The 12,092-nt window shown below is 40.1% G+C and overlaps 1 protein-coding gene across 21 annotated transcripts in view; it reads left to right on the top strand.

The window, feature by feature from the left end:
• The window catches only part of GRIA4 (glutamate ionotropic receptor AMPA type subunit 4), a 367,857-nt gene that overhangs the window by 138,399 nt on the left and 217,366 nt on the right, over nt 1–12,092 (top strand). For all 21 annotated transcript variants that reach the window (XR_011995840.1, XR_011995843.1, XR_011995847.1 and 18 more), the window contains one exon: nt 2,038–2,277. Coding sequence is in view for 11 of the 21 variants with exons in the window: in XM_072729916.1 (XP_072586017.1) it covers nt 2,038–2,277 (240 nt within the window). In the remaining 10 variants the exon portion in view is untranslated. The remainder of the gene's footprint in view (nt 1–2,037; nt 2,278–12,092) is intronic.

Genomic DNA, 12,092 nt, shown 5'->3' with positions numbered 1-12,092 from the left:
TTCTTAATGAACTTAGCAATTAAAAGTAGTAACCAAAATCAAAAAACATCAACATCTTGTAGAATGAAAGACTTCTTAAACTAGCTATATAAACCAAGGAGAAATGGGACCTTTAACCATGTGTTGTAAACTATAAGAATTTGGAGTTCAAACAGTGGTGCTTTACCGCATGAATAGAAAAATGAGTATTTTTAATTCAAGTTTGTATCCCTAGAAAGAAATCACCCAAGTTCCCACTAGGATTCAGTGATGCAGAAAGAGGGATCAAAATGAAGCTATGCAAGAATCTCAACAAGAGTTTTTTTTTTCCCCCCTCTTTATGTATTTGCCTCATTGTCCTTGCAACAACCGGAAGCACATGAAAGAAAGACAAGGGGAGGCTGTGTACCTGTTTCCTGTAGGTCCTCTTAATGCGGGAGGACTTGGTTCTATTGGGATTGGAAATTGCTGTTTTAGCTGTATAGCCCATCTAGAAGCTGCACAGCTGGGCACAATTCCACTCAGCCTTGAGGGCACCCCAATAGTGATTTTCCAGACAGCTTAAGTTGTTTTCAAACGTAATTCAGGAGAATTGTAAGATTGTGAGAAAAAAACTAAAATTGGCAGTGCAAAAAACAAAACCCAAACAAAAAGCCCCACAAAGTAGCAAATTCAGGTAGATTGTTTATCTGCTTTTCCTTTAGTGCTTTTTATGGGGTTTCCTCTTGTTCTGTTATTTGGAGTATAGTCCTCTGTCTTCTCATTGTGCTCGACCTTCTGTGTGTGTTCCAGGGAATCAGGCGAACCTTTGGTAATGTTGAGGGAGTTATCCTCTGGATAGTCCTCCCCTGTGCAGACCCTGTGTGCCTGGTGGCTGCCTTGGGCTGGAGGTCCCAGGGCCACCATGCATGGGGTGGCCGCGGAGGGAGGGCTGCAGGGGAGGTGGGCACCGCAGCGCTGCTCCCGGGGGAGGCGGCAGAAGCTGAAGTGGGTGAGTGGGGTGTCCCTGGGGGGGCTCCGTGCAGGGCCTGCCCCAGTGAGGCAGGCGGAGCAGGAGATGCACTGGCCGGTGTCTGGGACTCAGGCCTGTTTCGTCCTGTCCCCAGGGTTGGGGTTGCCCCGTGGGGGTCACCGTGGTGGGTCCCCTGAGACCGGCTTAGGCCGGGGCCTCTGACTGAGCTCCAGCAGCTTCCCGGCTGCTCAGTGCAGCTCCTGGGCTGGATCGTTTGTATTCTTCTTGCTATTTTGCACTGTGGGTTGTTTTTTCTGTCTGTGCCCGAGGGCATCTGGGGCTAGAGCCAGGGCTGGAGGAGGCAGCAGGCCGGCCGTGGCGCCCCAAACTGTGTTCCCGTCAGCACCAGGCGCTCGCCAGGCGGGTGCAGCGTAAACAGTGGCGCCCGCCAGCCCCGGGCCTGGAGGGCCTCCAGCAGCTCCCCCGCTGCTTGGCAGGGTTCAGGGCCGACGCCTTCCCGTGTCCGGGGCTCCACGAATCTGCTCCGGGTCCCCCGCTCACACCCACTGCGGTCACCGTGGGGCGCTGGGCTTCTGGTGCTACTGCCTCCTCTCCCTCCCTCCTGCCCTCCTGCCCTCCTGACCCCCCCCCTTCCACCTGTGGTCCCTCCCCACCCTCCCATCCTGCCCTCGGTGGTCCTCCCCTAACCTCCTAACCTCCGTGGACCCCAGGACGCTGTGCGCAGGGCTATCCCTTGGAGGGAGGCGATGCTCTGCAGGTAGGTGTGCACCAAGGGGGAGAGGGGACTGCGGGTCTTGCTGCGCCCCATCTTGCACCAGGACTCCAAACTGGCTTCCTGAGAAAGGAAGCCGAGCTTCTTGTTGCCTTCCTCAGTGCAGGGCCTGCGGCATACACCTAAGAAGGCACTAATTGATTACACACTTAATCATAAACTTCACTTTTACTCTTTCCTTATGTTACATTCCTGCTGTTTCAAGGATTCTGAGGTCTGTTTGTTTGTTGTTAGGTTCATGGACTGTAGATGTGCAAGTCAACAGTTTCAGAGTGTGCTCATCATTTGTGTGTGTTTTTTTCTTTTTTTCCAGTCTGTTCCCAGTATTCTAGAGGAGTTTTTGCCATTTTCGGACTCTACGATAAGAGGTCGGTGCACACCTTGACCTCGTTCTGCAGCGCCTTACACATCTCGCTCATCACACCGAGCTTCCCCACAGAGGGGGAGAGCCAGTTTGTGCTGCAGCTCAGGCCTTCTTTGCGGGGAGCGCTCCTGAGCCTGCTGGATCACTATGAATGGAACTGCTTTGTCTTCCTGTATGACACGGACAGGGGTAAGTCACAGCTTCATAGCCACATGAGTAAAACTCTGATTTTTCAGCTTGAAATGGCCTTGCATCACTTCTGTGATTTACGGTAATACTTTGAGCCCTAATGTGACTACAATCAGAAAATAGTCATTGTTTATCATTAGTAATTTTATCTTGACTCTGGAGGAAATTTTCCAATTAAACAAGCCTCAAATGCACAAGGTTGTTCATGGGCAAACCATGCTCTCTGTTACTTAGCCCAAACCAAATAATTCTATGAAAATTTCCATGAAGATGTTTCAGGAACAATGGGGAAGTAAATACGTCTTTACCTCAAGTGCAGATGATTTAATGTCCTGGAACATCTTTAAAAAGTAGCAGGTTGATTTTTATGTCTACATCTCTACAACTTCTATTTTATTAAAAGAAAGAAAGAAAAAGAAAGAAAGAAAGAAAGAAAGAAAGAAAGAAAGAAAGAAAGAAAAAGAAAGAAAGAAAGAAAGAAAGAAAGAAAGAAAGAAAGAAAGAAAGAAAGAAAGAAAAAGTAGCAGGTTGAACTATGCCATTGACTTCGAAATGTAAAACTTTGAGTACTTGAAGCATATTGCCAATGTGGTACAGGTTTAGGTGCTAAGGCTTCTGCTTGTTGGCAGCTGTTCACTTTATCTTTACGTATCAGGCTGTGAAGATTTATAAGTGATACTGTGAAACCCATGCAATGGAAAAATAAGGTGAATAATGTTAGATTATTGATAATCCATTCATTTCTATACATGTTTGAGATACTTTGATTTTCCAATGTGAGATATAGCTTAAGAAGTTTTTTTTTAATTTAGTGACTGAAATCATAGTAACATATTATATTCCAAAATAAAAGCAGGAAACCCCCTGTGGAATTTTGTTTTCAATCTTTTTTTCCTTAAAGAGTATGATTTCTGATAAGTTGGAATACAAGTTGAAGCTGACAACATTTTAAGAATATCCTTGAATAGAATTCTATCTGTAAAACGGTAAAATAATAAACACAACACAGTAAACAAGCAAAACAAATCTTTTGAAGATATGATTACCTTCAAAAGTGCAATGCATAATTTCCTATACTCAGAGATTATATGTCATATAAGATGTCACACCAGTTGTGGTCCTAGTACCTTGCTTATATTGGCAATCTTGGTAAATTTCCCTTTCTGTAACATATGCAGATAATTTTTAATATCAGTGTATTTTTACCTGGTTGCAGCATGCAATCATTCTCATTTGGAAATACAAGAACCTACCCATATCTCATGATAACATTTTCCAATAGCTAATAATCCAAAACATTCTAGAAAATACAGATTAGAGAAATGATCATTCTGTTCATTTCTAACTTCTGGAAAAATTTTTAAGCAAGAGGACACTGAAAATTGAATCATGATGCAACCTAAAACAACAGTGAGATATCACTCCACACCTGTCAGAATGACCAAAATCCACATCACTGACAACACCAAATGCTGGTGAGGATGTGGAGCAACTGGCACTCTTACTTATTGGTGGGAACACAAAATGGTACAGCCACTTCGGAAGACAGTTTAGCCATTTCTTACAAAACTAAATACATACGATCCAGCTATCACACTCATTGGTATTTACCCACCAGAGTTGAAAACTTATGTCCACACAAAATACTTGCACACAGATGTTTAAAGCAGCTTTATTCATAATTGCCAAAACTGGGAAGCAACCAAAATGCCCTTCAATAGATGCATGGATAGATAAACTGTGGTTCATCTAGACAGTGGAATATTGTTCAGAGCTAAAAGGAAATGAGCTATCAATGCATTAAAAAAAAACCTGGAGGGACCTTAAGTACACTCTCCTACTAAATGAAAGAAGCCAATCTGAAAAGGCTGCATGTTGTATGATTCCAAATCTATGACGTTCTGGAAAAGGCAAAACTATGGCGATAGTAAAAAGATCAGTGTTTGCTAGAGGTTAAGGAGAAGGAGGAATGAATAGATGAAGCGCAGAGGATATTTCAGGCAGTGAATCTATTCACTGTGATCCTGTAATGGTAACATATTGTTACACATTTGCTCAAACACATGGAATGTCCAGAACCAAGGGTGAAGCCCAGTGTAAACCATGCACATTAGGTGATAATGATGTGCCAGTGTAGATTCATCAGTTGTAAAATATGAATGTCAGATGCAAAAAAAAAAATTATACTTCAATAAAATTAACCTAATGTGTTTAAAAAATTGAATCATAATGTTAAGAAACATACACTGGAATCTGGATGAGACGGTTCCTTATGACATAGCTCTGTTCACCACTTTGGGCAGAAGATCCTTATTTTATGACATCTTGACCTCACAGAAATATCAGTGGGACCTATCTCTTACTGTCTTCTGAGTAAATCAGTCTCTGGCAGGAAGAACTTTATAGGCATTCATGTGTTAGCCTCCCCACAAAACAGGGATTAAAAGTGATGCTTTGCTTCTGTGCTAGTTGGTACTTTCCAGGATCCTCACTCTTGTATGGCACATCAGGTGCTCGAACCCTGAGCCACCTCCCATCACCTCTTTCCAGGGATCTGTCTAGTGTAAACACACGTACTTTGTTATTAAAAGTATATTTTCTTTTCCTGGCTAAATTTCTGCCTCCAGAGACTTAAGCTTTTCATAGTACAGGCACGGTTTCTTCTAATAATGGCATCTTGTCATCTTTAACTTACTTATTGGCTTGCAGCACAAAGCCTGCTTTTTCCTTATTGTCTCCCTGGAATGTAACTGTCCTGTTTTGTTTTGTTTTAATTTTTTAAAAATATTTATTTATTTATTTATTTATTTATTTATTTATTTATTTAGAGAGTGCATGAGCAGGAGAAGGGGCAGAGGAAGAGAGGGAGAGGGAGAGAGAGAATCTCAAGCAGACTCCCCACTGAGAGAGACCTTGACTTGGGGCTGAATCTCATGACCCTGAGATCATGACTTGAGTGGAAATAAAGAGTTGGATGCTTAACTGACTGAGCTACCCAGGTGCCCTGTAACTGTCATGTTTTTAACCAGTTGAGGCAAGTCACTCTCTGGAATTTCTTAGTTCTCTCCGATAGTTGCTGCAGGATGAACAGCTAGTCCTCTGTATGCTTTCTGTTATAGTCATCCAACCCATCTTCAGAATTGAATAGTAATTGTGTGAATGAAAAAATAGCATCCGGAAGTTGGCTACTTATATTTTGTTATTAAAGTGTGTTTGATATAAAATGTTATATTATAAGACATACTGATTCAACAATTCTGTGCATTACTCAGTGCTCACCACGAAAAGTGTCACCGTATAATGTTATTACAATGTTGAGCCTACTCCCTGTGCTGTCCTGTTCATCACCGTGGTTGCCTGACCCGGTGTATGGGAGTCTGTGGCAGTGTCAAGATGGTTCACCCTACCGTGGCATGATGCTGCTTCCCAGTCTTCTTGGTCTTAGTTAAGTACTCACAAAAGACAGTAAATAGTTTCTTCTCCCTTTAAAACTGCTGTGCTCATCTTAAAAGTTTAGGATCACAAGACCAATTTATTTCCTCTTAGACACTGGACTTAAGATTATGTATCACTATCACCTGTGGAGGAATGAATGTCAACTGTGAACATGATTAATTTCTGTCATAAACGTAGTTGGCTAAGAGTCATCCATATTTTCACAACATGCAGAGGAAAGGAGCACATATCAACATTGAGCATAAGGATTTTTTAAAATATACAAAACCAAGTATAAAGAAATAAGATGGTTTAGTATATTTTGGTACTTTTCTCTGATCCTCTGATATCATAAGCTGTTTATTTAAACATTTTTCATGTTATAACTAACTGCCTCAATATGATCCTGAATTTCTCCACAAACTTGAGTGGAACATCGCCTTCTGGTGCATCAGAAATCATTACTTTGGAATCTGTTATTTCATTGATCCACTCAGTGACTTCTGAAATCTCAATCCCTGAAGTGAAATAATGATCTCATAAAATGCCAGAGCTTCACTCTGTCTTCATGTTGACTCACAGCCCATAGAAGGGAATGATTCTTTATTCCCTGTGGTGTGAGATCCAGTCCTGCTCTGCTATGCAGAGCTGTGTGGACCTACCTGTATCTTTGTCCACATCTGTGAGCAAGACAGAAATAGACACAGACAGAAAAGGAGGAAAGTTGAACTGCATTCTTTAAGGCCCCTTCATCCTATCTTTAAGGTTTCTTTATATTTTATATTCCAAATTGTCTGTTCCTTCCCTGGAAATGGTGGGCAGAAAGAGAAGGAGAATAAATAGCATTAGCAACCCCCCTGTCAGGTGACTCCCTGCTGCTTTTCGCTTGACTGCCTCTCAAAGAAGAAAACAGAAGTGTTCATTCATTTATTCATTTAATTTATCCATTCAATAAAAATGTATCATTCAGTCTGTCCGTATCAGGCACTTTGATGGGTGTTAAGGATATAAGTACGTTAACTCATTTGCTATGGCTTCATTAGGAAACAGGACCTAAGATTCACATGACAGCCCGGAGCTTGCCTTTGATACATAGCTTGATGTTTTTACAATTATAATTTGGAACAAACTGGGGATCGCTGGGTGGCTCAGTGGTTTGGTGCCTGCCTTGGTCCCAGGGCGTGATCCTGGAGTCCTGGGATCGAGTCCTGCATTGGGCTCCCTGCATGGAGCCTCCTTTTCCCTCTGCCTGTGTCTCTGCCTCTCTCTCTCTCTCTCTCTCTGTGTGTGTGTGTGTATCTCTCATGAACAGATAAATAAAGTCTTAAAAAAATAATGATAATAATTTGGAACAAATCTTCGGTCAGATTTTTGAGTTGATACATTTAAGGCTATTAAGTGCCTGAAATGTAGCTTATGAATCTGAGGATCTGAATTTTAAATTTAAATTTTAATTGGTTATTTTAAATAGCTGCATTTGCCTAATGGCTGTGCTATGGGACAACACAGTGTGTCTAAACAACGAGCTTGTTGGGAATAACAGATTGTACTCTAGGTAAAACGTCTAAATCTTTTCTCGAACTCATGTAGGAAAAGAACTTTTAAAGAACACCCTATACAGATCCTTTTTATAATCACTTTCACATTGCATTGTGTATACATTTACATATCTTTCTTCCCCCGGAAAGAGGTCTTTCACCAGAAATTATTATATCTTACTACACTTCTACCTTTTGTATATAGTGTGGTAACCCCTGATAAGTATGCTATAAACATGAAATGGACTAATGAATTAATCAAGTGAAGTCCTTGACAATAGGTATCAAATAATTTTAGTGCTCTAATAACTAATCACGTAATTCATATTTTACTAATGACAACATATTTTGTTTTGTTTTTGATAATACCATATTTTAAAGTCCCAGGTCATAGACTAGTCAAAATGAAAAAATTCTTCTATAGGGGTGGTCCTTGAATTAAATGCAGTTTTCTTACAATGAAAAAATTCTGGAGAAGCCTGAAAAATCACATTACCTCTTTCTCTTCCTGCCCTCAGAACCTAGTGTGGATAGGCAACATGATCCCAGGAACTGGGAGCCTTAACCTTCCATCACACATTACCGGTTACGGACTGTGGTAAACTCTCAGCCATCAGTAATGTAGAGGGATGACTCAGCAGATGCCTCCAAGGAATATAGCCTAAGGCCTATATTTATTTTTTATTTTTTTTTAAAGTTGCTATCTGTAGCTCTGGGAGGAAGATCTTTCTTTTCAAGCTCTGAGTGAACACATTACATTGCCTCAAGATAATGTATATTGTCTCTAAGAACCGTTCCTTCAATTATAAAAAATGCAGCAAGTATGTCTGTAATGACGATGCACAATCAAGGTTAAAGTCCTTGCAGTGCAAAACTTCTGCCAGATGTAAGGTTCACTCAAGGGATGTGTGTTATAGTGTGTTATAGTTCATAACCACATTATAACACGTGACAGTGGGCAGCCCGGATGGCTCAGTGGTTTAGCGCCACCTTCACCCCAGGGTGTGATCCTGGAGACCTGGGATCAAGTCCCACATCAGGCTCCCTGCATGGAGCCTGCTTCTCTCTCTGCCTGTGCCTCTGCCTCTGTCTCTCTCTCTGTGTGTCTCTCATGAATAAATAAATAAAATCTTTAAAAAAACTAATATGAAATAACATGTGATAGAAGGGCCATGGAAAGCAGAATGTTACTATTTCATACAATGTAAAGCAGTCCTCTGATGTAATTGGTTATAGTTGAGGCTATGGCAGCACTGCCAATCTCTTACCTGTCCAAACAGAGATAGTTCCAGCATTATTTTGATCGTGTAACCCAGATGTTGTCTGTGGAGGACAGTGGAGCACGATGTAAAGTGACCAGGAAGCAGATCCCAGCTGTACCACCGATGACATGTTTGACCTTGCAGAGGTTTCCTAAAATGGCTAGATGTCTGCGACCTACCAGAGTTGTGTATGAAATGCTTACACAGTTCCTGGCATATGGAAAACTGTATATGTTACAGCTATTACCCAGCTGTCATATTACTCATTATTGACAGCATTATTAATGTACTAAAGCCATAACAATTTATTCTTAAACTCCAATAGATATTTATCATTTTAATATTATGAATCACAAATCAAAGATATTTGCTTAATATTTTATATTAGGAGACATACACCTTTTTAATACAGGAACATGTCTGAGTGTAAATGCTAAATTGTTGAAGAAACAAAACAAACAAGAATAAATTTGTGATTTCTTGTAGTTCATTTCCTTCTAGACTTCCCTTCCTCTAACTTCTCTTAAAATGCTAGCATTCCCCCTCAGTTCTGTACTCAGCCATCTTGCCTCTGTTAACTTGAATCCGAAGCTGCATATGGCATGTTGCTGATTAGAATGATCTCATGACTTGCATGATACTTCATGTAATGTCCAAATTCCTTAAATGATGCTCTGCAACCCACCTCTTGATTACCGCTCCCAGCTCGTTAGGTATTCCACTTCTGCTGAACCACCAAACTCCAGTGAAAATGGCCTTTTCAAGATTTTTGAGCACACTGGATGCTTTCACCTGCCTTGACAGCTCTGCACCTGCCATTCCCTCAACCTCAAACATTTGGTGCACATCTCTGTTTCCTGCTTTAACTCTTACAACCCATTCTTCAGGTCTGGGCATAATATCTTTCAAGAAGTCTTTTTCCACATATCTGCCCCCTATTCTATTTGTTTAATTCTGTGCCTTTGTCCCCAGACTCCTTATGGTCTGTAATAGCAGGGACTTGTCTTGTTCTCTGGGATTCCCTGAACAAATAAATATAAATAAATAAATATGAATGAAAGAATCTTAGGGTCTCATCTTCACTGTATTTAGATAGATCTCAGTCCTCATCCATGAACAAGAATCATTTTCATAGTGACCATTGGATGTCCCATTGTATCTAAAAATCTCAATGCCCAAGAGTGAATCTATCACCTGCCCCCTTAAACTTGCTCCTTTTCATACATTTCTATCCTTGCATGCTAGAAAAGGAAGAGACCTTACTCCTTTTTCTCCCTCACGCAGTCATAGCCAATCAGTCATCAATTTTGCCAAATGTGTGCCTCATAGAAATTTGCCAGAAGCAACCCCTCCTCCATGTAAGTGCGTGGAAGGCAGACTTGAGAATAGTACTGGAGCCTCTGCTCAGAAAAATCTTCATTCACCTGCATCAACAAGCTTTCTTCCTTGGCTTCAAAGGAAGCCTCAAAAATCCATCTTCCATGTACTTCCCAGGGTTATCTCACATATGTCACTTCTGCCTTAACGTCTTCACACGGATACAGAAATTGTACATTTTAACTACCAAATACTTGTCAGGAAGACTTCATTATGTATTTGGAAAGAAATTTCAGAAGATACCTATGTGATGTCATATTTATAAGGAAAATACCATGGAAGCTGATTTCTTTTTTTTTTTTTTTAATCTATTCATGAGAGACACAGAGAGATAGAGAGGCAGAGGGAGAAGCAGGCTTCCCGCAAGGAGCCTGATGTGAGACTCGATCCCGGATCCCAGGAACATTCCCTGAGTCGCTAAGCCACTCAGGCATCGCTGGAAGCTGATTTCTATCTTGGGTTGTATATCAATAGGAAGAATTTAGGCTTCAAATTATAACAAAAAGAAAATAACATAAGTATGAATATATGTGTATTATGAAGTACACATAACATAGAGCTACTATAAATACCTGCTGTGAAAGCTTCATTATCTTCCTGCAGTCAGACTTCTATTGTTGCTACATCATCCTTAACATTTGGCTTCACTTCAGGGTGAAGCCACTTCAGGGTGGCTACTAAAGCTCTAGTCAACTGGAAGGTGTGGAGGGGAAATAAAACCAAACCACCTCCCTTTACCGTACATGCCATTTTGCACACAATTACATGTGATTAAGCATGCAATTTTGTGACAAGGTTATGTTGGCTTTCTGTAAATATGCCACAGAATATTACATTTTTTCCTGTTTTCTGAATGATTCTATATAATGGTAAAATTAGCTTGTTCTCAAAAGTTTGATAAAACTTGACTTAAAATATTCAAGCATGAGGTCTGAAGAACTTTTCTAAAACATGCTTCAATTTTTTTTCATGATTCAGAAGCCTATTCAGATTTTTCATTTATCCTTGTGTCACATTTGTTCAGATATATAACATGCATTGATACAAGAAACCTTAATGGATTCTGGCAGGAAATGTATTCTCTGTGATACCAACTCTTTGAAACTTTTTAGAACTTTCTTCATGTTCCAGTACACGTTCAATTTTAATAATATTTCATGTAGTCTTAGCAAGACTATTTACTTTCTTTTTCTTTTAGGGGAATGGGGACCCTGCAGCATTCTAAATAATCATTATATGTTGTTGTTTGAATCTTCTCTGTCTTTACTAAATTTCTGATTGCTTGACCTAATTGAGAGATGGAAATTATGGAAATCTACTTTAGTCATAGATCTATCAATTTCTTATCTTACTTCTCCAGTTTTGCTTTATATGTGATACATTTCCATATAAAATTATTTAAAATTTTTAGTGTTTTCCTCATAAACTGAAACTATTTATACTGCATAATAAACCTTGCTCTCCTTAACGATGCTTTCTGTCTTGAGATCTATTTTTTCAACATTAATATAGCTATCCAAGCTTTCTTCTGGCTCATAGTTGTCAAGTATATCCTTTGCTATCTTTTTATTTTCAACTTTCCTGCACCCTTACATTTTTGGCATATATTTTTGGGAGCATAATTGTCATTACACATGGAGTAATTTTCCGTGTGTGTTTCATATTTAATCTTCCCCAAACCCAAAAGGTAGGTAGAATTATTATCCTATTTTATTCCTGAGAAAATTAAGACTTAGAGAATTTAATTTACCCAGAGTCATCTGGCAACCAGTAACAGAGCTAGGACCCAACTACTTCTGTTGGTCAACAAACTCTTGCCTTTAGCCACTGTGTTCTACTACATGCCAGGAAAAGTTTACATTACATTCACTGTGGGGGAGGATGATCTCTACTCAGGGTCAGTAAACTCTTTTTGTAAAGAGCCAGGTAGGAGATACTTTAGGCTTTGCAGACCATATGGTGTCTGTCACAACCACTCAACTCTGGTGTGGTAGTGAAAAACAGCCACTGATAATACATAAGGGAAGGACCATGCCTGAATTCTATTAAAACTCTATTTATGGACACTGAAATTTGAATTTCACATCATTTTCATGTGTCACAAAATCCTATTTTTATTTCCCTCTCTCCTTCCAAACATTTAGAAATGTAAAAACCATTCATACCTTACAAGCTATACAAAGGCAGATGGTTGGCCAGATTG

This window comes from Vulpes vulpes, chromosome 12 (genome assembly GCF_048418805.1).
Source record: "Vulpes vulpes isolate BD-2025 chromosome 12, VulVul3, whole genome shotgun sequence".
Lineage (NCBI taxonomy): Eukaryota > Metazoa > Chordata > Mammalia > Carnivora > Canidae > Vulpes > Vulpes vulpes.
This window is presented reverse-complemented; position numbering and strand designations above follow the sequence as displayed.